Here is a 27,507-nt window from a genome sequence, read left to right as displayed (position 1 = left end):
ACAGTGCCCAACCCACCCCATCCACCCTCCCCAACCCGAAAGAGAAAAACACAGAGAAAAAGAAACCCAAAGCAATGCAAAGGCCCCCCCGCCCCCGGCGAACCAAAAATAGACATAACATATCCACCGCAGTCCCCAATCGCCCATCCCGACCCTCAGTCTGTGTCCAGCTTCTCGGCCTGAACAAAGGCCCACGCCTCCTCCGAAGACTCAAAATAATGGTGCCGGTCCTTGTAGGTAACCCACAGTCGCGCCGGCTGCAACATGCCAAACTTCACCCCCTTCCTGTGCAGCACCGCCTTTGCTCGATTGTACCCGGCCCTCCTCTTCGCCACCTCCTCACTCCAGTCCTGACATATCCGAACCTCCGCGTTCTCCCACCTGCTGCTCCTCTCCTTCTTGGCCCACCTGAGCACACACTCCCGATCGATGAACCGATGGAACCGCACCAGCACCGCCCGCGGAGGCTTGTTAGCCTTGGGCCTCCTCGCCAACACTCTATGGGCCCCTTCCAGCTCCAGGGGCCCCTGGAAGGACCCCGCTCCCATCAGCGAGTTCAACATGGTGACCACATAGGCCCCCATGTCCGGCCCCTCCAGCCCCTCCGGAAGGGCCAGAATCCGCAGATTCTTCCGCCTCGACCGATTCTCCATCTCCTCGAACCGCTCCTGCCATTTCTTGTGGAGCGCCTCGTGCGCCTCCACCTTTACCGCCAGGCCTAAGATCTCGTCCTCATTGTCAGAGATCTTTTGTCGAGCCTCTCGGATCGCCACCCCCTGGGTCGTCTGTGTCTCCAGCAGCTTATCAATAGAAGCCTTCATCGGCTCTAGCAGGTCCGTTTTAATCTCTCTGAGGCAGCGCTGGATACCCTCCTGTTGCTCCTCCGCCCACTGCCTCTACGCTGCCTGGTCTCCGCCCGCCGCCATTTGTCCTTCTTCCCTCCCTTCTTATGGTCCACCACCACCTTTTTTGTCGCCCCGCTCCTAGTTAAAGCCATATACTGACAGAGAGCTTTTATTAACTCCTTCCCACACCGGGAAACGTCAAAAAAGTGCCCTTGGGGGCCCTGAAAAGAGCCCAAAAGTCCGTTTTTGCGGGAGCCGCCGAATGTGCGACTTAGTTCCGCATAGCCGCAACTGGAAGTCTCGAGAGGGAAGTCTCGCTTCACCAATCTGCCCCAAAAAGTCTGTGAAAACTCCTGAAAAAGGTCTGAGAGTAAGTTCTAGATGGGAGCTGCCGAATGCACGACCTACTCCTCCATGGCCGCCACCGGAAGCCTCGTCCCCGCTTCTTCAATGGCCTTGGTAGATCTCTTCACAGTTGTTCCCTCTCCTGCTAGAATTCACCTTTATTAGAGGCCCTCAAGTCAGCTTGCAGCTTTAAGCTTGCCCTTCCCCCGCCTGCATGCTGGAAGAGGCTCCTCTCTCCCCTGCAGTTGCAGACAAATCTTTTACTGTTTCTGCCGGGTCTGGTAACCAAAAGACATAACATTCCTGGGGGACACTGTCACGAGAATGTTACAGTCTTCTTCCCACGCCGGGAAATGTCAAACAAATGCTGTGGGGGCACTGTAAAAGAGCCCAAAAGTCCATTCCAAGCGGGAGCGACCGAATATGCGACCTAGCTCTGCATAGCCGCACCCGGAGGTGTCGGGCAGAGCCACAGTTGCCAGGCGTCAGTACATTCACTGCGCCACCGCGACCTGGATGAGGGCGGCCATTTCGCTGTCCCCTCGTTCGGTGCGCACAAGTGCGGGAGTCCGCGAAAAGCTGAGGCCCTGGAGTTGCTCGATTGCTTGGACCCGTCCTGCCTCGTGGGGACCTTGCCACGCCGTTTCAGCCGCTTGGATGTGGGAATACCGACTAGTGGCATGTTAGTGTAGCACGCAGGTCTCAATGGCAATCGCTAGGGTGAGCTGCTTTACCTTGAGGAGCTGCTGGCGTAGGGGGTCCGACTGAACACCGAAAACGATCTGGTCGCGTATCATGTAGTCGGAGGTGGGCCCGTAATTACAGGACTGCGTAAGGATGCAGAGGTGGGTGAGAAAGGACTGGAAAGGTTCATCCTTACCCTGCAAACACTGTTGGAATACATAGCGCTCAAAACTTTCATTCACCTCGATGTTGCAGTGAGTGTCAAACTTGAGGAGGACCGTCTTGAATTTTGATTTATCTTCATCATCAGCAAAGGTGAGAGAATTGAAAATGTGGCTGGCATGATCCCCGGCCGTGGATAGGAAGCCAGCGATCTTCCTGGTGTCTGAGGCAGCTTCCCAGTCTGTGGCTTCAAGGTAGAGCTGGAAGCGTTGTTTGAATATCTTCCAGTTGGCCCCTAGGTTACCGTTGATGCGGAGCGGCGGCGGCGGGCGGACGCTGTCCATTTTGCAGGATGACTGTATGCTGGTAGCAGGCTGATCACTTGCAGGTAGGTCTAAGAAGTTCTAATATTCCCTCAACTCCTGGTATCATGATGTGTCGGGTGCTGTGGATCCGTGGAACACATACAGGCCACCAACACTTAAAATAGTGCAACACTATTTTATTAAGTTAGAAATGGTTGAACATACTTTCACTGTGGGTTAACACGATGTTAGATTAAACTAAAGACCTATGCCTGTCCGAACCAGTCTATGCACTCAGCACATGGTGAAGATCTGTGCTGTAAGCTGTAAGCTCTGTCCTTCTAAGAGGCTGCATCCCAAATGAGCGGGAACTCTGATGCCCCCTGTCTTTATAGTGCATGTGCTCTAACTGGTGATTGGCTGCAGTGTTGTGTGTGTTGATTGGTCTTGCTGTGTGTCCATCAATGTGTGTGTCTGCACCATGATATACTGGTGTATATTATGACAGAAGGGATACCACTCAATGAAAGTTCAGGTTGTCTGTGACCACAGATCCTCCATGTCTGTTTCTGGTCCCGTTATTCAGGGAGTTCACACAATTGGTATATATTGCGGTACTGTCAAGTACAATAAGGTAGAGGTAAAGTCGTCATAATCCCAGATGACCACAGGCTGCTTTCCCTTTTGAGGATGGTGATTAAACCTGAGGATCACCCCACCTCAGGAGAGGGGCAAGGTTGAAAAGGAGGGGCCTTCATGAAAACACTCAGCTGGTACAGGAATTGAACCTGCGCTGCTGGCCTTGCTCTGCATCACAATCCAGTTGTTTAGCCAAGTGAGCTAAACATATTACCATTTGTGGTAGTAGTACCATTTGTGTTTGCAGTGCTTTGTGGAAAATAACTGATGCTTCGCCTTACGAGGTGCTGAGGTTGACTTACAAAGAACAATGAAAAGCACAGCACAGGAACAAGCCCTTCGGCCCTCCAAGCCGACCATTCTGTCCGTCGAACTTAAAACCTTCTACACTTCCGGGGTCCATATCCCTCTATTCCCATCCTATTCATGTGTTTGTCAAGATGCCCCTTAAACATCACTATCGTACCTGCAACCACCACTCCTCTGGCAGCGAGTTCCAGGCACCCATTACCCGCTGTGTAAAAAGCTTCCCTCACACATTTCCTCTAAACTTTGCCCCTCATACCTTAAACCAATGTCCCCTTGTAATTTACTCTTCCACCCTGGGAAAAAGCTTCTGACTATCCACTCTGTCCATGCCCCTCATAATTTTGTAGACTTCTATCAGGTTACCCCTCAACCACCGTCGTTCCAGTGAGAACAAACCAAGTTTATCCAACCTCCCTTCATAGCTAATGTCCTCCATACCAGGAAACATCTTGATAAACCTCTTCTGTACCCTTTCCAAAGTCTCAACATTCTTCTGGTAGTGTAGCGACCATAATCGAACACTATACTCCAAGTGTGGCCTAATAGTTCTGTACAGCTGCATCGTGACTTGCCAATTTTTATACTCAATGCCCCGGCCAATCAAGGCAAGCGAGCTGTATGCCTTCTTGACTACCTTCTACACCTGCATTGCCATTTCAGTGACCTGTGGACCTGTGCACCCAGATCTCTCTGCCTGTCAATACTCTGAAGAGTTCTGCCATTTACTGTATATTTCCCACCAAAATACATAACCTCACATTTGTCCAGATTAAATTCCATCTGTCATCTCTCCGCCCAAGGCTCCAACCGACCTATATCCTCTGACAGTCATCATCACTATCCGTAATTCCACCAACCTTTGTGTTGTCCGCAAACTTACTAATCAGACCAGTTACGTTTTCCTCCAAATCATTTATATATACTACAAACAGCAAAGGTCCCAGCACTGATCCCTGCAAAACACCCCCAGTCAGAGCCCTCCACTCAGAAAAGTGCCTTTCCACTGCTATCCTCTGTCTTCTATGACCAAGCCAGTTCTGTATCCACCTTGCCAGCTCACCTCTGATCCCAGGTGACTACACCTTCTGTATCTGTCTGCCATGAGCGACCTTGCCAAAGGCTTTACTGAAGTCCATGTAGACAGCATTCACTGCCCTACCTTCATTAACTATCTTTGTCACTTCCTCGAAAGACTTGATCAAGTTAATGAGGCACAACCTCCCCTTCACAAAACCATGCTGCCTCTCTCTAATGCATCTATTTGCTTCCAAATGGGAGTAAATCCTGCCTCGAAGAATCCTCTCCAATAATTTCCCTACGACTGATGGATGGTTCACCAGCCTGTAATTTCCTGGATTATCCTTCCTACCTTTCTTAAACATTAGCTATTCTCCAGTCCTCTGGGACCTCAGCTGTAGCGAAGGAGGATACAAAGATTTCTGTCAAGGCCCCAGATCTTTCCGCCCTTGCCTCCCTCAGTATTCTGGGGTCGATCCCATCAGACCCTGGGGACTTATCTATCTTAATGTTTTTCAAGACGCCCAACGCATCCTCCTTTTTGATCTACACACTATCGACACACCCTTCCCCAGACTCATCATCCACCAAGTACTTCTATTTGGGGCAAACTGATGCAAAGTGCTCATTCAGTACCTCAGCCATTTCCTCTGCCTCCACGCATAGATTCCTCCCCTGATCATCAGAGATGTGGTAGAGCAAACAATTGGTGATGAGCTTCTGTTACTCAACAGAACTTGGGCATGCTTCCGCAAATGATAGTGGTGGACTGTGCTTGCACAACATGGCAGGAATGAGGAATGGTGGTCCAGGAAAAGTGAAGCATTCTGCCTTTTGGGAGGAAGAGCAGAAGATGGAGGATTGGGAATAGCAGGAAGAGGAACGCGATGTGGAAAGGGCACCCATAGCCGCAATTATAACTGCCCAGAACGCCTGGGGTGGCCTAATGCTGCCAGGATTTACCTAGATTGAAACAATGAAGCCGCCTGCCTTACACTTTCTAAACCCGATTGAACCTTCCCAAACCTCAGCACAAAAATCCCTCCCTTTCACACACATTCTTAACACCTGTCATATCATTCGTCACAAGGCTAAAGGTCACTGCCAGACAGCAGGGCAATGTCAGGCAGTGTTGGAAAATGAAACAAGCAAATATATTTTAGGTGCTGTAAATTCCACCAGAAATGGGGAATCCCATGTGCATATCCTTGCACAAATACAAATCTATGCGCTCTGGCATGGTGCTGCCCCTGTGGCTTTAGCAGAGATAGATGCAGACTGCTCGGATTCCTGCTCCGATTGCCCAGATATTCCTGGCCATCATCCTCTCGGTTTTGGAATCTATGAGGGCTCCGCTGCAGACATGTGATCTGAATAGAAGGCGCTGACTGGGGATGTTGGTGGGGGGGGGAGGGGTGGGGTGGGGGGGGGGGGGGGGGTGGGGGCGGTGTTGCGGTTAACAGGGATGAGTGGAAATGCTGTGTGCAGAGTCCTCACTTCCATGTCCTCCCTTCCTCCATCTCCTTTCTAAAAGCCAAACCGTGCTTCCCTGCTGGCCAAGAGCTGGAAAGCCCTTTGCTGCATTCCAACAAGGCACCGAATAGCCAAGGCAAGGACTTGCTCAATCCTGTTTAAGGTGGCATTCTGAGGGTGCTGGCTACTTGTCACCCAAGCTAGATTGACAAAGTGCAGAGATGTCAGGGAGGCTATAAGGCTGGAGGAGATTATAGAGATAAGGAGAGGAGGGAGGGTTTTGAAAACGGATGAACACTTTAAAATTGAGGCGTTGCTTAACTGGGAGCCAATGTAGGTTAGTGATCATACATAGGGTACATGGGTTAGCAGAACCGAGTGTGGGCTAAGAATTACAGGCAGAATTAGGGAGCTCGGCTAGGAGTGTGTTAGTATAATCAACTGGAGTGATAAAGCATGACTGAAGCCTTGCGTTCTTGTATTTCCATTGCACCGAATCAGCTTTGTTTCATGCAGGTGACACTTTGCTGTGTTCAGATGCTGTTAATCATAGAATTTACAGTGCAGAAGGAGGCCATTCAGCCCATTAAGTCTGCATCGGCCCTTGGAAAGAGCACCCTACTTAAGCCCACACCTCCACCCTATGTCTGTAACCCAGTAACCTCACCGAACCATTTTATTTGGACACTAACGGCAATTTAACATGGCCAATCCACCTAACCTGCACATCTTTGGACTGTGGTAGGGAATCTGAGCACCCGGAGGAAACACATGCAGACATGGGGAGAACGTGCAAACTCCGCACAGACAGTGACCCAAGCCGGGAATCAAACCTGGGACCCTGGAGCAGTGAAGCAACAGTGCTCACCACTATGCTACCATGCTCTCTGCTCTCATAGTTTTGATTGTCTAAATTGAAGAGCATCATACGATCTTATAACAGATTTCAAACTATGTGCAACCTGTAGATATTATTAACACTCCAGCAATGTAATTTCTATGCAACTGAATTATTTTGCTGTAGTGACATGCCTGTGAATAACATTGTATACACTTAGCAATGCGACCTCCAACCAGCTGGTGTCGTCAGAAAACAGTCATGTGACATCCAGCTCTCGCCAGAACGTTGTAAGGCATACACCAGGACAATCGCATATAGAGTTAGTTCCAGGACAGTCTATGTAACTCGAATAGTAACTTAATCTGTATAGCATTCTGATTGTTACCTTACCACGTGTAAATCAATAAACCATCATTCTGGTTAAGTCACCAGCAGTTCTGTATGAATCATTACAAAGACAAGGTCACAGAACACAACATTCGTTACCAAAAGCAACCAGCTGATAAAACATTATAGAACCAACCCTGTATTGTTTGTTGTATCTCGCAACATTCCCAAACATGATGGTCCACATTAAAGGGAAACCGTTAATGTGTAAATTTAGTTTGAAATACATCAGTAAAATCACAATGGAGCAATGAAATTCCAGCACTAAAATGGTAGACAGAACAAAGGGACATCAAAATGTCTCTAAACTCCAAGAACAAAATTATCAACTGAATGGAATGAATGATTAAAACGTTTTAATAACCTTTTAATAACTCTTGTCTTTTTTTATTATTTTGTGCTATATAATCCCCATATTGTAATAATAATAATCTTTATTGTCACAAGTAGGCTTACTTTAACATTGCAATGATGTTACTGTGAAAAGCCCCGAGTCGCCACATTCCACCTGTTCAGGTACACAGAGGGAGAATTTAGAATGTCCAAATTACCTAATAGCACGTCTTTCAGGACTTGTGGGAGGAAACCAGAGCACCCGGAGGAAACCTATGTAGACACGGGGAGAACATGTAGACTCCGCACAGATAGTGACCCAAGCCGGGAATCGAACCTGGGACCTTGGCGCTGTGAAGCCATAGTGCTAACCACTATGCTACCATGCTGCCCAAGATTCAATTAACAGGGAAGGAATGAACACGCTCAATTCATGGTGCTCCTCTATCCTTGATTCACTCAACTATGCTCCTGTCAGACTCCACACCACCAAGAGTGGAGTCTATCCATTTTGGGGCTCATACACACGGAACGTCTGATTTTTCTCAAAGGAAAAATGTCAAAATGCTGCATTCCAAAAGATGTCCAAGATAGCCCAACTGGGAGTGCACCATTGGGGCGCTGATTGCCCGGCTCATGATCCCTACGTGTGTTGCCTTTATATAGAGTGAAATACTAATCATTGACAGTATTTGATCTTCACAAATGAGGGTTATTTTCGCAAGTATGGATGATAGCTATAACCACAGATTTATTCATTTATTATATACAGATCTCTGTGCTCTGCCAATTCTGGTCTCTTGAGCATTCCTGTTTTAAATCATCCCTCTACTGACAGCTGTGCCTTCAATTGCTAAATACTTAAGCTCTGGAATTTCCTCCTTAAATCTCTCTTCTTCCCTGCCTCTCTGTTCTCCTGCAAGATGCTCCTTAAAACCTACCTTTATGACCATATAGGCTTGTCACTTTTGAAAGAGAATAAATCCTCAGTCCAAGCCAGTTTGGTCAGCTAGATAAACCTCATTACCTGTGGTTAGTAGATCGGTGGTAGGACTTGTAAAAGAAACAAAAGGTTAAGTGCATTTACATAGCACCTTATATGATTTCAGGATGTGCCAAAATACATAGCTAATAAAGTACTTTTGAAGTCACTCTTATAATGTAAGGAAACTTGGCAGCCAATGTGTACACAGCAAGAGCTCACAAACAATAATGAAATAATGACTTGACACATGGTCATTTTGGCGGTGTGGGTGGAGGAATAAATATTGACGCTGGGAGATTGCCCTTGATCTTCTTTAGTGTCATGAGATTTATACATTTAGAGGGTGCATCAAGTCAACATGTCATCCAGAAGTCAGCATTTCTAACAGTGCAGCATTGCCTTGACACAGCACTGAAAAATAAGTGCTCTAGTCTCTAGATTGGGGCTTGAATGCATGACCTTTTGGCTCCATGGCTATCACTGAGCCAAGGCCGGCACAATGCACAGAAGCCGAGATTATTCATGCTGCAGTCTAATAACTATTGTGTTTCACAGAAAACATCATATATCCAGGAGGTTTCCTTTCAATTAGAACATTGAACTCCCTCCACCACCCTCCTGGCCCCCTCTCCCCCAAAAGAAAAGGTTTCCAATCGAGAATTGCCGAGATTGTGCTGCAGCTGGAGCCAGAATAGGGCTTGTCCACAGTCTAAGACAGTCAGGACAAGAATACGATTACAATTTTTCCGTTTGTGCTGCTTTCCTGGCAAAAGTTGTGAATTTGATGGCGTGCATGTAAATTGGCCTGTAGAAAAGAACGACATTATGATGTGATGAATGCAGCATTCAATTGTGGCCAAAAACGGGAGCACATTGTGTAAGCTGGAGCTTATATCCAAAGAAACCCAATTATTTGCCCCCCCCCCCCCCCCCCCCCCCCCACCCTCCCCACTCCGAATGAACACTCAATATGATCAGATTTCAGAAATAAGCTCTTTCGATAGAAACTGAAGTGCAGATGCCTGGGATCTGCTGAAATGCAAAAAAAATGGTGACAAAATCCAGGGCTCAGCAAAAGGCTGAATTATCATCTGAACCATGCACTAAGTGAAATATTAATGGCAGGGAACCAACACACAAATTTTTGAAAGCTCATGTTAATGGAAGAGGCAAATGCCCCTTCTTTCAAAAGCATAAATTGCTCCATCCTTCAATGATCTTTTTGCCCATAGAACACTAATTGATGTTAGGTATTGCGTGTGCAAGTGAGGGAAGTTAGAGTCTATGGGGAGATAATAAGATTTTATCCAGCATTTTTGCAATCAATGGACAATCAATTTTGTTGAAATAAATCGCACCCATCCAACATTGGTTAATTTTTCTCAATTCTATGATCAAAATGAAATGCTCCTTGAAAGTTATTAAGATTATTGATACTTATTTTCTTTTGAGCTTGAGCCGCTTATATCTACAGATGGATTAAACTGGAACAGTGCAGAGCACAGAACTAGTCAAGAATGCAAATACCAGTTGGGATACTATTGTCTATCCGAGGAGATACTACAGTCTGCTACCATTCAGTGTGGCATCTTCATCAAAACAACCTGAATTATTCCGTCCTTCTACAGAATGAACAAACCTTTCGATATTCTCGTGGACATTTTGACTTGCACTTGCAAACATTTAAGTAGAAGAAGTTTTGTGACAAAGATCTACTCCCTTAAAAATAATAATTGAAGGATAGACACTACCTTTCCTCAGTTGTGTAAGGTGGGGAAAACATCAAAATAAGCAAAATCAGTTGGAATTGCACCATAATAATCGCCTGGAATAAACACAACAACTTCCTCATCTGACCTGATTACAATGGTGAAAACTGAACTGCAGGGACCCAATTACCACCACCAGTGTGGTTGGGCAAAGGTAATGTCTTCACTTCTATTAGCCTTTTTGACTGTAAACAATATATCTTAAAAACGAATGGATGGATTTCAACAAACTTAGCGCACAGATAGGATGTAGCCCAAGGAAGAATTGATTAGTTTGTGGCAGAGATGTGGATCCGGAGCCAGACCATAATCCTCGAATATTTTTAAAGGATCCAGTAACATTTGAAGATAAGGCACGTAGACTTTTTAAAATAATGTGTGCTATTTTATTTGGAATATTGTTGATTGTTTAAGAATGTTGGGCATTGTCCCAGCTGCTGTGGCAGAACTTGTCACAGCTGTCAAAGTTTGAACAGAGTTTTCAGAGCTGGTAGTTTGATGTGGATTGGCCTGAAACTTCCTCCGTGAGATGGAAGCTCTGAATAAAAAGATTTATTTTTTCAACTTTGTAGTTACAGAACATCAGTAAGGCAGGAAAAACCTCAAAGAAGAGTTGCATAATTGTAATAATGTTGAGTTACACAGCATGGCGGAGGCATGTGCTCTAATAAGTGCCCTCCTAATTTGTTTCAGTTGTTTCTATACTTTGTGCGTTCAATAGTCTTCAGGAAAGAAATGGCTAGTGATTTTGTGGCTACAATGGAACTACCTCCAGTTCTTTAAAAAAAACATACCCCCTTTCCTCCCCTTTGCAGGCCACACCTGCGTGTAAATTTTAAAAATTCCATTCTCACTCCATCGACACCAACATCAGCTTTGAACACTTGTTTTGAACACTTATTCAGTTTGCCTATCAGTTTCATTTAACTCATGCTACTTACTTGTCTGAATTGCTATTAAAGAGGCAGACATATGAAGCATAGAGAGGTTGATTAATTTACAAGCAGTTCAGACACAAAATTCACCTGCCAAGCTCACCACCCCTGATTCTCCTAAGATTTTAATATCTATTTTATTTTAATGCACAGTATAGTTCTTTGTTTGATATTGTGCCTTACATTTTCTCTTATCTGAAAGATTTTAAGTTGTAAACCAGGCAATGAGCCTTTTTTTTAATACAGGATGGGTTTTATTTTTCTGATTTCCTTGCATGTTTTATGGTAATGAGGTATTAGTATTTATGTTGGAGATATGAGTCAAATTTGGAAATGAGCTGACGATTCTGGGGGTGGGAATATACAGGCATGCCCCAGAGCATCTCAATAAACTGAATTTTATGATCAGCATTTAAAATTCTGATTAGACACATTGGTCTCGAAAGAAGGCATTTATTCCTCTGACCCCTCTTACTCCATCCCAATTTGTGTTTCTCCTTTTTAATTAGTACAAAGCCTCTACAAATTATTTTTCTTCTTTCCTTCCTACTCCAGGCAGCCCAACCAGTTAGAATCATAAAATTAAAGGATCCCTACAGTGCCATTTGACCCATTGAGTCTGTACTGACCCTCTGAAGAGTACCCTACCTAGGCCCACTCCCCCGCTCCATCCCCATAACCCCACTGCCGTCTGTAAAACTTCAGACACTTAGACCAGTTTATTATTCAAACATTTTACCCAGGTGTTCTTATTTGCAAGATGAACAAAGTACGAACACAAGTTTATAATTCAACCAAATTTATTGTCAAACACAGTAAAAACAGTTACTCCCTTTAAATGACCCCAACTACAATAATCCCAAGATTTTTAATACTACCCATGCCGATGTATTCAATCGAGCTACGGTCCAAATCTCTGAGTCTCGGTTGTCTCAGGGCCTCCATCCATAAAGAGGGATCTCGCACACTGGTTCCTTCTGTGGTCCACCGTCGAATCTTCTCTGTTGCCTCTCCATTGACTCGTCACTGAGGAGGGTCTGGGTGGTCGATTATTATTCTCCTGTTTGCGCCTTTCTAGAAAGTTCTCTGGCCGTCAGCCAATGAGGTCTCGGGGTGGGGGTTGCAATACACAACGGAGTTGCCGATTGCGACTCTGCAGGATACCAGAACCCACCCTGAGGGGTCCATCTCCAAGTATTGTCCACACGTAACCTTACTCCATGGAGGTATTGATAGCAGGGGGAATGGAGAGGGGGGTGGTGTTGGCGATTTATGGGATGATTCTGGGGGGGGACAAAGTATCATTGGAGGGGATTAAAGCGAGGTGAGAGGAAGAGTTGGGGGAGGGTATGGAGGAAGGGCTGTGGTGTGAGGTACTTCGGAGGGTGAATACCTCAATCTCGTGCGCGAGGCTGGGGCTGATACAGTTGAAGGTGATATATAGGGGCACCTCACAAGGATGCTTTGAGGGGGTGGAGGATGTGTGTGAGCGCTGTGGGAAGAGACCCGCAAACCATATTTGCATGCTTTAGTCCTGTCCGAAACTGGAGGGATATTGGAGGGAGGTCTTTAAGGTTACCTCTGGAGTGGTGCATGTGAAGTTCGAACCAGGGCCCCTAGAAGCCATATTCGGGGTGTTGTACCAGCCTGGGCTGCAGGTGGGTGCGGGAGCAGAAGCCTTAACCTTTGCCACAATGATTGCCCGAAGGCAGGTCCTGTTGGGATGGAGGTCAGCTTCTCTGCCCTGTACCTCGGCATGGCGGGGGGACCTGCTGGAATTTATGATGCTCGAGAAGGTGACGTTTGAGCTGAGGGGGAGGATGGAAGGGTGCTACAATTCATGGGCATTGTTTTTCCTGCACTTTCAAGAATTGGATGCCATCGAACATTGAGGGGGGGGGGGGGGGCGGGGGTTGTGTGTGTGTGTGGGGTGGGGGGGGGTTTGGGGGGTTGAGTGTATGGTTTATTCTTTATCATGTATGGGATGACTGTGGATTCTCTTTTTCTTTCTTGTTCTGTATTTGGGATGGAGGGGGGGGGGAGATTTGGGTCTGTATGATGAAGGGGATGTTGGTTGGTTGCTATTATATTTGTTATTGTTGGTTATCTTTTGTTGGGTGTATATTTGATGAAAATGTGGAAAATGAGAATAAAAACATTTTTTTTTAAACGTAACCTTGCTCCATATATGGTAACAGCGGGAAATCTGGGTGCCAGAAAATCTAGCTTTATCTGGGAAATCCACAACAATCGATCCATTTGAATGGGACTGATTATTTTCTGATATCCTGTTTACAGGGCAGGCCCAGACTTGCCCCGCCTGTCCGACTCTGCTCAGTATATGTGAACTTGGCTGTTCGAACTCCCATCAGGCCTGCCTTTGGGCTGACTGTGGCTGTGATTTATAATGTCCAAGTCTTAATTCAATGTGTCGAGCCTAAAATACAGGCCACTGCCGTTTTACCACAACATCCAACTCACACATCTTTTGGACACTAAGGAGCAATGTTAGCATACTGTAAGGATCCTCCTGTTTAAACCCTGTTTTTCCATTGCATACCCTTTATTTTCTATTATTTTGGCTTTTATAATTTTTGGGCAATAGGACCTCTACCTTTAAGATGGACCTCACCTTTAATTTATAAAATATGGAATCCAACAGGATGTGCTGGCATTGGTGATGGTGCAACCTGATGGACTTGGCTGTTGGCCAATGATCTGTTTACTTGATGGGCTCTTAGATGATAATCTATGCTGATTGGTGTTGACCATTCCAGAGTGTCCTACCAGGGAGAAGAAGGATTCATCTGGTTTTTAGTTTGATCAAGAAGCTGGAGGGTTACAGCCCTGATCTCTCTCTCTTACCAGATTGATTCTATCTAAAGGTTCAAAGTAAAGACCTTTCTCTCTCTACAGTCAGGTTGAACTTCAAGGAAGTTCACTCAAGGAACAGCTGCAGGCAGAGCCAGTTTTTTTAAAGAACCCTCTTTAAAATCTCATAAGGGGAACTCTGTTATTCCTCAGTAAAGCTAGGGGACATTCTGGTGGAGTTGGAATAAGAATTACACAGGCCTAAGGTGGATCTTCTGGGTGAAAGTCCAGATTAATAAAAGTGAAAGTGACTCCGCAGAGGGGAACCCGCAGTCTGGGGATTTGGACTGAATGTATCAGCCAGAAGATCCTTGTTGCCATTCAACCAGGGTCCTCAATCACTCCACATCCTGGAAATCAGTCAGGTGAAAAAACAACTTCAACATCCAAAGCCAAGGCGCTCATCTTCCATCTAACATTCATCCTCTTTTATTTTCCTCTCCCTCTCTGTGTGTGTGTGTATGTTTTGTGTGTGTTTAGGTAGAGGGTGGGACATTATAATGGGGCCGAGTAGTAGATTAGCTGGCCGATATTATAACATAATTATAGCATGCCTTATATCTATTGTTGTCATAAATAAACAGTTGTTGTGTTTCACAAATCTGGTGCCTGTAAGTCATTGGAGCAGTCAAGGGCCAAAGATCTCGGAAACCTTTTCGGAATTGTTGGTTAATTCACTTCTGTTGGGTCTCTGAGGCCTGTGGGGCTGGAATTAACCATGCACTAGCCCAGGGTGTTGTAATAATAACCAATCCACCTAACCTGCACATCTTTGGATTGTGGGAGGAAATCGGAGCAGCTGGAGGAAATGCATACAGACATGGGGAGAACATGCAAACTCCACTCAGCCAGGCACCCAAGGCTGAAATTGAACCCGGGTCCCTAGTGCTGTGAGCAGCAGTGTTAACTACTGGGCCACCGTGCTACACCATAGTTGAGAAGACATTCCAATATATACATGACAGATTCAGAGTGGTGCCCCTCCAACTCTACAAATGCATCTGGTTTCTGCTGCATAGCTCTCAATGAGGATTCACTGAGAACAGAAATCAGTGTCATTCTTGTTGCCAAGTTGATGAAAGTGTGAGGTGCTAATGGCTCATTGAGGGAAATCAGGGATCTGACTGAACTGGGTGACCAACTAGGTGTCTCCTTAACCAATCAGTCTGAGGGACTGCAACAATAATGTAAGGACCACGAAGAAGGTGTAACTTGAGTTGGTGAATATATCAAATTAGGTATAGAGATTGGATTAAGAAAGAAACAGACAGAAAGGAAAAACAAATGTTAATTTTAAATCCAGCATTCTTAAAACCCCTGACACTTTTAAAACCTACAGATGTAATATGCCACACTTGTAACAGTTCGTTTTCAGAACTAGAGAAGTTGATTGGTAGTAATTAGCACTGATCACATCATTAAAAAGGTTCTTAGGTTGGAATGAACAAGATTTGGCGGTTAGCTGCTCCACAGCGCCAGGGTTCCGGGTTCGATTCCCGCTTGGGTCACTGTCTGTCCGGAGTCTGAACTGTCGGCGTAGGTTTCCTCCGGGTGCTCCGGTTTCCTCCCACAAGTCCTGAAAGACGTGCTTGTTAGGTGAATTGGACATTCTGAATTCTCCCTCTGTGAACCCGAACAGTTGTCGAAGTGTGGCGACCACGGGATTTTCACAGTAACTTCATTGCTAATGTAAACCTACTTGTGACGCTATTAAAGATTATTATTAACTTTCTGTGGTAGTTCAGTTTATATCTCCCATGCAAACACGGTAATTTCACACCATTCTCTGTGTTTCAGTGATGAGGCAGGCAATGAGATGCCGTTTTCATGAAGCTAACAGCGCGGGGGAGGGGGGGATATTTGGATATTTGAGCTTATCCCTGTATCTGCCTCTTGTCTGAAATACTGTATCCCTTGTACATAAACTCCATCATACACATCCTTCAACTTTCTAAATCTGTATAAACAATTTGCAAGCCATGTTTGGGGTAGATATTATGAAACTGCTTTTGGTGCAGGGTTTGGAGCATTGAGTGGAGGATATTGAGGATTCTGGTTCAGAGGTCAGCAGGCTCCACTTGATCCTTTATAAACAAATTTGTTAAATCTAGCCCTTTAACTGAAGTAAAATAAGTAAAATATCTTAATAACTATGCAGGTGTGATTTACACAGAAATTTATGGCAGTATTTAAGTTTGAACATTAATCCATAAAATCCCTGCAGTGAAGACCATTCAGCCCATCAAGTCTGCATCGACCCACTGAAAGAGCACCCCACCCAGGCTCAATCCCCCATCCTATGCCCATAACCGTACCTAACCTAGACATTTGTGGACACTAAGGGGCAATTTAACATGGCCAATGCACCTAACCTGCACATCTTTGGACTGTGGGAGTAAACGGGAGCACCCGGAGAAAACCCACGCGGAGAGAACATGCAAACTCCACACAGTCACCTAGGCCGAATTGAACACGGGTCCCTGGCGCTGTGAGGCAGCATGCTAACCACTGCGGCAGCGTGCGCCCAGACTCCATCATATTAAATGAATTGCTTAGCGATGCAGTTATACAGAGTTTGAAGGAGTCAAGTGATTATGCTTTCAAGCCAGAAAGGGTTCCTTCTAATTCGTAAAGTTTACCCATTTTTATTGTCCAATTGCAGTCATATTCTGAACGAGACCAGAATTATCGTGCAGTAGGTTGGCTGTTCCTTTTGCCGATGCTTTGGATTCCAGCAGAACTCTTTGGGAGCAACATCAGTCAGCAAGATGGCACTAATCCCAGTTAGACTCCTGTACTCTTGGAATTCAATTTTGTATGTCAGACTAGCATGTCTTGTAAAAATCTCTGTGCCACATCTTATTTTGCTTCTGGGCCCTTTCAGTTCAGGACTGTTAGATTTTCTTTGCCACGCCCTAGAACAAACCATTGCATTCTCTGAAGGAAGGGTAGATTTTATCATTTTCAACCGGATAAAGGCACGGGGCTATAGAAATGACCCACAGGGTAGTGAGAATAGTTTCAGATTACACTAGCAGAGCCAGCAGACTCAATGGGACACAGTTTCTCTCTGTGCTATAAATTTCCATAATTCTAACACCTTAGAGGTGGGGCACATTTACGGAAGCAGAATCATTTTGAAGTATGTTGAAACTATCAGAACCAACACTCCAGATGGTGCGAGTACACTCCACTCCGAATCGTTCAAAAATCCGACAATTCAATAACACAAAATTAATAGAACAGCTCAGGAGTTTTTTTTTTAAGATCTAAAATCGAATTGACACATTTTTATTCCTGCTTATTCTTGGGCTGAGCAAGAAAGCAGTTACTGCCCATCCCAAGTTGTCCTGGGAGTGTTCAGAGTCAATAACATACTGCAGAACTGGGGTCAAGTCTCAGTTAGACTCGGTCCCCTTTCTAAAGTGCATTAGATGATCACCTAGATTCATCCAACGATCTGGTTACATTTAACTAGCGCCAAGCCACAGATTATGAGAATTCAGTGTCACAATTCACTCAAACGTTTTTGCATCATTTATTGGTGGCATTTGAAAGCACGCCCTCTGGGCTAGTGGGACAGAACAATATCAGCCACTGTACCCTCCCATCGTTCAAATGAAACCATGTGAATTAATAGCAGTGTGCTACGTACTTTGGGTGGCAGTTTAAACTTTGCCCTCCGTCACTGAAAGAGCAGAGTTACAGCCAAACGGGCGTCAGTTTCTGGTGTCTTTTAAGATTTCAAAATGTTGGGAGTTTAGAACTTTTTTTTTCAAAAGTTCCGCCTTTTCTAAAATTTCTTCAAAAGAAAATTAACAAGAAGTCGACCTGTTGAAATGTCAGTTGGAGGTTGTGCTGCCTGCCTGTCTGTGTTGAAGGAGGGGGCTTTACATTGCCGGCTGGAAACTGGTGTAAGACGGTCAGTAAATCAGTGCTCACTTCATTTTTTGCCACCGCAGTCAACTGGGCCGTACAGTGTTACCGTAACGTTGCAAGGGGAGATATCTCCGCTGTCAGTTTCCTGAGCGAGCGACAGAGAGAGAGACAAGTGTTGCTCCCATGTCATTTCTCCCCCGCAGCTACATTGGATAAGAAAAATCACAAATGTTGGAGACAGCCACTCAAGTGCGCGCCTGATGTGGAGAGAAAATACCAATATCCCCCGTTTCAAGTGAGAGAGCTCGCTTTCTCGCACACCCCGCGTCGGAACGGGAGGTCGGTCCGATTCCGATTTGGGGTCATTCTGAGGTGGCTCCGACCAACCAAGGCGGGGCGGGTCGAGATCTGTGAGCAGGAGTTGGGGGAATTCGCCTCTTCTGAGTTTGTAAACAGCTCGGGCTCCACACAATACGGTATGTGATAGATTCCAGGGCACTTCCTCAAAAGCCTTCGCTCTCAAGAGGTAGCTGCAACATGGGCTGGCTGCTGAACAAGTTCGACAGGGCTGGAGCTCTGACCAGCTGCCAGCGGCCGTGCGGAGCTCAGCGGGGGCAATGTGCAGCCCGCATTGGGAGAGGCAGCAGTAAATCGGCACTGGAGTTCTGACAGAGACTCAACAACTGCACAGCGGCACCAAAGCAAGTCTTCCCGGCTCATCTTTTGGGGTCTTTTTAAAGCCCCCCCTCCGCTGGGATTTTGGACAGATTTCTGGGTGGGAGGGGGGAAGACTGGTGCGGAGAAGGATGTCCGAGGAGGGAGGCTGCGAGTGTCCCGTTTGTTACGAGAAGGTATCTCGCCAGAACCAGTCGCTGAGGACTCTCGCCTGTAACCACATCTTCTGCCACGACTGCCTGGTCAAGACGGTGATTATCCAGGAGAGTCAACCCAAGAAGGTGATCTGCCCCGTCTGCAGGCACCTCACCTTCCTGAGCAAGAAGAGCGTGCGCTGGATCGCCAGGGGCAAGGAGGGCAAACAGACGCTGGAGATCCCCCTGTCCCCGGCCACCCTGGAGTTGTCCTCGGTGCCAGTGGAGCCGCTGGGGGCGCCCCCTCCGCCGCTGCAGCGCCCCTTCCTGCGCCGACTGCTGGGGAGCTGTTCCCGGACTTTCGCCTCCCCCCGGAACCCCGCACAGGGCACCCGGCAGATTTTCGTGATCAGCGGCAGGGGGAGACCCATGAGTGAGGAGGAGGTGAGGGCCGGAGATGGGGTGATCTTGGAGCACAGGCGCTGCAGATTGCGCTGGGTGCTGATTCTGCTCTGCTTTATAATCATTGGGGCAGTGGTGGCTGCAATCCTGCCCTGGGTCACCTCCTTCAAATGACTGCACTTGGGAATAAAGTAATTGAACAGCATCTGGGGGCAACAGACACCTTTTTTTTAGTGGGGGGCAGCAACTCCACATCGCAAGAGACACATTTACAAGCAGAAAAAGGATTTCTTTGGACCTTCCACCTGCTACATTTTTGTTTAATTCTCCAGGAATGTACCTTGGCAACTCCCAATGGGGATGGGCCAGTGGGAGAACGTACAAATTGCACTTGTACAGAATTCCTTTTGGCAATTCTTTTTTTAAAGTTGTAAATATTAAAATTGTGATCAGCTGTCAACTCTTCGAGACCAGCAACTAATCTCATTGGCAAGTTATTAGTTATAAATATTTTGGAAATGTTGTAGCACTGTATGAAAAGTTGTTGCACAACGCACCACTGGCCTGTTAGACGAGTTGTGCTGAGTAGATTTATCAAATTGTTATTTAACACTGGTAAATTAATCAAAACTGCATTCCTGGTTTCTGCACTAGTTATGATGTTTGCACACCACACAGAATACATCTTTAAACATTATAAGTTCTATGTTTAGTCGCAGAACCCATTGGCTTCGTGGGCCAGCCAATGGCATTCCCACCTTTGATTCAGAAAACTAGGCTCGAGCATTATTTCAGGACCTGAGCTCATCGTCTAGACACCTACTGTGTGGCATTGCAACAGGAACGCTGCAAAAGTCAATGGCTCCCCTTGTTTGGCTGAGAGCCAGGGTCCTGTATGTCTGCTCCCATCATTCAGATGTCAGATATTGTATGATGATATTTGAAGAAGAGCTGGGGGGGTGGGGGGGGGGGGGGTGGAGTTCTCATTTTATTTTGGCCTAACATTCTTCACTAAAATGTCACCACCAAAAGTTCTAGATTGTGAGGTTTCTCTTCTTCCTGCTGTTTGTGGGCGAGCATTGCTTCAGATTGGATACCACAGTTGGCTGCCTAAAACATTAGCTGCATTTCAAAGTAATTCATTGTATTTGAGCGTCTCTGAGAGATTTGATTAAGTGCTTTATAAAGAAATGGAAGCGTTGTATCAGACATAAAGGTCGGAAAATTGTAGCAATGTATTGAAGCATTGTGGCATCCACCAAAGGGAACATTCTGATCCTGATTATAAGGATGATGATCTCAAGATTTAAAACAAAATCATTCAGCTGCTGCCTCAGGGCGCCGAGGACCTGGGTTTGAATTTGGTCCCAGGTTACTGTCCGTGTGGAGTTTGCACATTCTCCCCGTGTCTGCGTGGATATCACCCCCATAACCTAAAGATGTGCAGGGTAGGTGGATTGGCCATGCCAAATTGCCCCTTAATTGGAAAAAAAATAATTGGGTATTATAAATTTTTTAAAAAATCATTCACAGCATGCAGGTTGTTGAGAAGATGGTGATGAGTTGCCTCCTGGAACTGCTGCAGTTAAGGTGCCTCCATAATGTTGCTCAATAGGGAGTTCCAGGGTTTTGACCCAGTGACCATGAAGGAATGGTGCTATATGTCCAAGTTGGGATAGTGTGACTCGGAGGAGGACTTGGTGTCATAGTGTTTTGATGCCACCTGTTGCTGTTATCCTTTGGCTGAGGTTGTGGGCTTGGGCGGCGCTATCAAACAACCCTCAGCAATTTGCTGCAGTGACCTGTAGATAATTCACAATACAGCCATTGTGCACCAGTAGTGGGAGGACTGGATGTTTTAGATAGTAACTGGGGTGCAAATACTTTGTCCTGGATGGTGTAGAGCTTCTTGAACTTTGTTGCAATTGCATTCATCCGGGCAAGTGAGGTGTACTCCATCATGCCCCTGACTTGCGTCTTGTAGGTGGTGGAGAGGTTTCAGAAAGTCGGGGGTGGAACTACTCACCGTGGAAAACTCGGAATCTGACCTGCTCTAAAAAGCTTATGTGACTGGTCCAGTTGATTTTCTGTCAGTGGTGGTTGCCAAGAGGTTGGTGGTCAGGGATTCAGCAATGGTGGTGCCATTCAATGTCAAAGGAAGGTGACTAGATTGTCCTGTGAGAGATGGCTATTGCCTGGCAGTTGTCTGGTGTGACTGTTACTTGTTACTTATCAGTCCAAGGCTGGATGTTGTCCAGTTCTTGCTGTATATGGACACGGACAACTTTATTATCTAAGCAGTTGTAAATGGAACTGAATCATGTGCAGTCAGGCGTGCATAACTTCAATTCTGACCTTATGATAGAAGAAGGTCATTGATGAAACAGCTGAAAATTGTTGGGCCTAGGACCCTACACTGAGGAACTCCTACTCCAGAGATTTTCCTCGGCTGGAATGATTGGCCCACAACAACCTTTCTTTTTGCTAGGTTTCCCCACCCCCAATGATTCCCTTTGCCGGCAGTTTTAATTAGACTCCCTATAATTAGGCATTCTGTCAGCTATTGCCTTGATAACAAGAGCAGTCACTCCCAGCTCAACTCTAGAATTGAGGCCTTTTCTCCATTGCTGAAAAAGAGACATGCTGTTGAAGCTTTTCATCTTGCGCTCATCAGGACAAAAATACCAAATCTCAATGGGAACAACAATTTATGCTACATGCATAAAAGGGTGCTGAATGGTTGCCAAGTGGACTCTGATTGGTAGAGTTGTTACCAAGGAGAATGTGCCAGGGAACAGTTATCTCCAAATTTTCATTTAAATTCAAATCTGGCAAATCGACTCTGATTGGTTGAGGCATTATCATATGATATGCATCAGTGAACAGCTGTCCCCAAAGCTTCTGTTTAGTTGCCTGGACATATTCTTTCTGTTTGCACAGGACAGGGTCCTGCATATGAATACACTAATATACGTGTTGGGACTCCGACAGCTCCACACACTATAGGTTTGGTCTTTTGGGCAACCTCGTAAATAAGGCCCAAGTCATTTGCCCAGTCTACCTCAGATCACCCTGGAATGATAAGTTGTCTCAAAAAATTGAGCAACAGGTCAAGCCAGCTGTTTCATGCTGCTCCTATGCAGTAGCAACATGTGGGGTATTCTCCACAACAGGATACTGCTGTCAAGCCAAAAGGATGTTCTGCCTGCCAAACAAATACACAATGGGGTATATGAATTTCAATGGTGATGTGATAGCAGGTACGTAGGCCAGATGTCCCAGTGCCTGGTGGTTTTGTACCAAACAGAGCACATCCCTCTGGCTTTTAACAGTCAGGGAGAGCACTGACCTTACTGAACCAGCCCATGCTTGCAAAGCTTAGAACATAGCAGCCAATATTAGATGTAATTTTGTGATTGGCCAACACTTACTAAACAATCTGGTTGTGCTTAGAATTACACTGAAAACCAATTTAAGATTAACAGTCGGGCTCACAATGCGGCTCACTCATACATGCTAGAAGCCACATATATTCATACGCAGGGTCCTGTCCTTTGAAAACAGAAAGAATTAGTCCAGGCATTGCACCTTTTTCTTTTTTTTTTTAAAATATGTTTTATTGAATTTTTTTTCCCAAACAACAATTTTTCCCCTCTTACAAAGCAAACGCAACAGTAACAATACAGAAATTTTTAACAATACACAAGTAACAAAACCCCTTTATCTTTGACCTAAACTAAACTAACCCCCCCCCCCCCTTCCCCCTGGGTTGCTGCTGCTGGTCATCTGTCTTCCCTCTAACGTTCCCCTAGGTAGTTGAGAAATGGCTGCCACCGCCTGGTGAACCCTTGAGCCGATCCTCTCAGGGCAAACTTTATCTGCTCCAGTTTAATGAACCCCGCCATATCATTTACCCAGGCCTCCAGTCCGGGGGGTTTCGCCTCCTTCCACATGAGTAGGATCCTGCGCCGGGCTACTAGGGACGCAAAGGCCACAACGTCGGCCTCTTTCGCCTCCTGCACTCCCGGCTCTTCCGCAACTCCAAATAGAGCTAGCCCCCAGCCTGGTTTGACCCGGGCCTTCACCAACTGCGAAATCACTCCCGTCACTCCCTTCCAATACCCTTCCAGTGCCGGGCACGCCCAAAACATATGTGCGTGGTTTGCCGGGCTCCCGCCACACCTCCCACATTTGTCCTCCACTCCAAAGAACCTGCTCAATCTTGCGGCATTGCACCTTTTTCAACTAAACAAAAGCTTGGGGGCAATTGTCCCCAGGTGCATTTCCCATGGTAATGCCTTGATCAATTAAAGTTGACTTGCTTAATTTGAATTTAAATGAAAGCTTGGCAGTTAACTGTTCCCTGTTGTATGCTCCATGAAATGCCTCTACCTATCAGAGCCTTCTTGCCAACCAGTCAGCACACTTTTAGATTGCAGTATACATTATTGCTCAGTTTGAGATGGTATTCTTGTGATTTTGCCCTAATGTGTAATGAAAAGGTTCAACAGCATGTCTCATCTCAGCAGTACTGAGGTCCTGTGCTGCCAAGTCACTATTTTTTTGTCTATGTCTAGAACAGGGGTTTAATGAGATCCGGAGTTGTGTATTTCAACCCAAATCGAGTATTGCTGAACAAGTTAATTTGAGCAAGTGCCACTTGACACCACTGATGATGACTCCCTCCATCACTTTGCTGATGATTGAGAGCAGCCTGAAAATATGCTAATTGGATGGGTTGGTTTGACCTATTGTGGAAATGACGTCAATGGACTATTTTCCACATTGGTGCCTAACGTCATACTGCCCAATTTCTCACACTGGAAATGGTTGGTTAGCGACACAGCAAAATGTGGAACATTTATCATTGCAGCTGGAATGTTGTCAGGCCAGTAACTTCTTCTGGATCCAAGAAACTTGAGCATTTCCTGATATTAGGTGGAGTGAAATGAATTTGCTAAAGACTGGTGGCCGTCACAAGAGGAAGCCAAGGGTGATTATCCACTTCGCCCTTCTGCCTGAAGAATGTTGCGAATGGTTTTTCACTCTCATGCTGGACTCTGTCATCACTGAGGATGAGGAATTTCATAGAAAGTACCCTTCCAATTAGTTGCTCACTTGTCCACTACAATGTATCTAATGGAAGACCTGATACCAGGGCACTGATTAGGAAACTATTGGTTCATACAGAAACATGTTAGAATTTTGCGTTTATCGTTCCACTGCTAAGAAGCAAGAATTTCTGGAATTTGCAATGATGTTCATAGAATTAACAGTGATAAGCTTACCTGATTAATATAAATGTTTTAAAAATGGGAGACTTCTACCCTTGATTTCCCGTCGTTATAAATGCACTGGCTGGGAGGGGAGTGTTGTGTGTTTGTATGAGCAGGAAGTCTGTCCTGATTGGAAGTCCACTCGATTCTAAGAAATCCAAACCAGGAACTGCCTGGAATGGTGCAGCTTCAGGCTGGTAGCTGCAAAATGAATGAACTATTTAAATGGAATTGAAACAATATCATCTGCCGCTATTGGAGATTGGCAGTAGAATCTTTTCAAAAACCAGGACTGAGTTGCACAAACAGAGAATAGTTTCCCACCCTTTTATGGAATCATAGAATTTACAGTGCAGAAGGAAGCCATTCGGCCCATCGTGTCTGCACCGACCCCTGGAAAGAGCACCCCCAAGCCCACACCTTCACCCTGTCCCCGTAGCCCAGCCCACCTAACCTTTTTTTTTTGGACACTAAGGGCAATTTAACATGGCCAATCCACCTGACCTGCACATCTTTGCACTGTGGGAGGAAACTGGAGCACCCGGGGGAAACCCACGCAGACACGGGGAGAACGTGCAGACTCCGCACAGACAGTGACCCAAGCCGGGAATCGAACCTGGGACCCTGGAGCTGTGAGGCAACTGTGCTAACCACTATGCTACCATGCTTCTAAAAAAAAGAATTCTGATCAACCTCTAGCAATCCTTTGATTTTTCTTTGTATTTTCTTTGTGGAGTATTTAAACAGCGACTGCTCATTGCATCGTTAGGAGGAACTGAAACGTAGATGGGAAGACGCACCCTCATTTAATGGAGGGGCATTGTAGCCAACCGTCACTGATGGCGTGGGTGAAAAGCTATAATTAGCCTTAATGCCCCCAAGAATAAGAGAGGGATAAAAAATGGCTAGGATTCTGAGTCCAGAGAAATCGCCGGTGATATCAACTGGAATATTTGCATGTAAAGGTGCCAAATGAAAACAGGATTAGACTGAACTGTGTTGCCATCCATGGTAAAACTATGTCCACTTACGACTTACAGTTGAAGAATTGCTATATGACTCAGGTACCAGAAGGTGAACGATGATGCGATTATATCTGGCCACTTTAGAAGAAGGAAGAAATTGTAGGGGTCAGGTGGAGGACAACAAAGATCCTTACAACCAGCAGAGAAATGTTCTTCAGATAAACATACTATAATGGGACCAACTAACAAAAGGAGAGTTGTTTTTTTTTAATTTAAAAAATATATTTATTAAAGTTTTTTAACACAATTTTTCTCCCTTACAAACAATAACCCCCCACCCCCCCGTAACAAAAAAAACCCGAGAAATCGCGCAGAGCAATATATATACATGGCAAAATGATATATTTACACAGCTTTGTACACTGGTCCTCACCCATACGTGCCAGTTTCCTCAACCCTTCATGTTATCGCTTGCTCATCCACCCTCCCAGGCAGTCCCCCCTCTCCCCCCCCCCCCTCCCAGGACGTCCCCCCCCGTCCCCCGTCCCCCCCAAGGTTGCTGCTGCTGCTGACCGACCTTCCTCTAACGCTCCGCGAGATAGTCTAGGAACAGTTGCCACCGCCTGTAAAACCCCTGCGCAGACCCTCTCAAGGCGAACTTAATCCTCTCCAACTTTATGAACCCAGCCATATCATTTATCCAGGCCTCCAGGCTGGGGGGCTTCGCCTCCTTCCACATTAGCAAGATCCTTCGCCGGGCTAAAAGGAGAGTTTTATTGAGAAATAATGTACAAAACCTTTTGTGAATGCCATAGTACCATTGATTACAAGCTTGGAATTCTTGTTGACTTCATTTAGTTCTAAGCTTTTTTATTTTATTTTTAAATAAATTTAGAGTACCCAATAATTTTTTTTCCAATTAAGGGGCAATTTGAAATGAAAAATGAAAATGAAAATCACTTATTGTCACGAGTAGGCTTCAATGAAGTTACTGTGAAAAGCCCCTAGTCGCCACATTCCGGCGCCTGTTCGGGGAGGCTGGTACGGGAATCGAACCGTGCTGCTGGCCTGCCTTGGTCTGCTTTAAAAGCCAGCGATTTAGGTGACCAATCCACCTACCCTGTACATCTTTGGATTGTGGGGGGGGGGTGAGACCCACACAGACACGGGGAGAATGTACAAACTCCACACGGACAGTGACCCGGATCGAACCTGGGTCCTCGGCACATGAGGCAACAGTGCTAACCGCTGCGCCTCTGTGCTGCCCCTTCTAGGACTAAGCTAACAGTTCATACCTGAAGTGTCAGAATTCTACCTGTTTGAAGTGCTGTTATGAATAGCTTTTAGCTATTTGTTGGTGGAGCGTTATGTGCAGGAGGTAGGATTGTAGAGGATGCTCAAGTACAACAAGAATTTCTGTAGGTGTTGGGCGTTTGGGCCTGTGATTGACTAATGATGTTTAACTTAGGTAAGTGCAGTTTTATGCATGTGGGCTGGTAATATGAGTAATATATTTACATTCTTCAAGGAAAAGAGCCAAAGCTAGTGTAGGAGAAAATAAATATTGTCATTTTGATCTTTAAAGGTTTGTGACCAATGTCATGCAGCTATAGTTTAAGTGCTTGGATCAATTTTCAGAACACTGCATTATAAATCAAAGCACATCATTTGAACATGGCATGGTGGCCTCGGTTATAATAGGGTTCAATTTTAGTCTCCTCACATATGAGCATAAGAAATAGGATGAGTAGCCAATATGTCCCTTTGATTCTGCTCCACCAAACAATATAATCAGGACTGATCTACCTCAACTATACTTTCCTGTCCCATCCCCATATCCTTTAATTCCGTGAGTATCCAAAATTCTGTCCATTGCTGCCTTGAATATACACAATGATTGAGCATGCACAGACCGTTGGGGTAGAGAATTCCAAAGATTCACAGACATTCTGTTCATCTCAATCCTAAATGTTTAACCCCTTATTCTGAGACTGGGATCCCTGGATCGAAATCAAACATAATAATAATCTTTATTAGTGTCACAAGTCAGCTTACATTAACACTGCAATGAAGTTACTGTGAAAATCCCCCAGCTGTCACCCTACGGTGCCTGCTTGGGTACACTGGGGGAGAATTCAGAATGTCCAATTCACCTAACAGCTCGTCTTTCGGGACTTGTGGGAGGAAACCGGAGAAAACCCACATAGACACGGGTACAACGTGCAGACTCCGTACAGACAATGACCCAAGCCGGGAATCGAACTCGGGTCCCTGGT

The 27,507-nt window shown here is 45.6% G+C and overlaps 1 protein-coding gene across 1 annotated transcript; it reads left to right on the top strand.

The window, feature by feature from the left end:
- The first annotated feature begins 17,548 nt into the window (after nt 1-17,548).
- Nucleotides 17,549-19,625, top strand: LOC140395438 (RING finger protein 222). The gene has a single exon (XM_072483189.1). The coding sequence runs from the start codon at nt 18,586-18,588 to the stop codon at nt 19,162-19,164; it is 579 nt and encodes a 192-aa protein (XP_072339290.1). The 5' UTR covers nt 17,549-18,585; the 3' UTR covers nt 19,165-19,625.
- The last annotated feature ends 7,882 nt before the right edge of the window (nt 19,626-27,507 follow it).

The sequence above is a fragment of the Scyliorhinus torazame genome, chromosome 18 (assembly GCF_047496885.1).
Source record: "Scyliorhinus torazame isolate Kashiwa2021f chromosome 18, sScyTor2.1, whole genome shotgun sequence".
Lineage (NCBI taxonomy): Eukaryota > Metazoa > Chordata > Chondrichthyes > Carcharhiniformes > Scyliorhinidae > Scyliorhinus > Scyliorhinus torazame.
The sequence above is the reverse complement of the archived record's forward strand: the minus strand, read 5'-3'. Positions and strand labels throughout refer to the sequence as shown.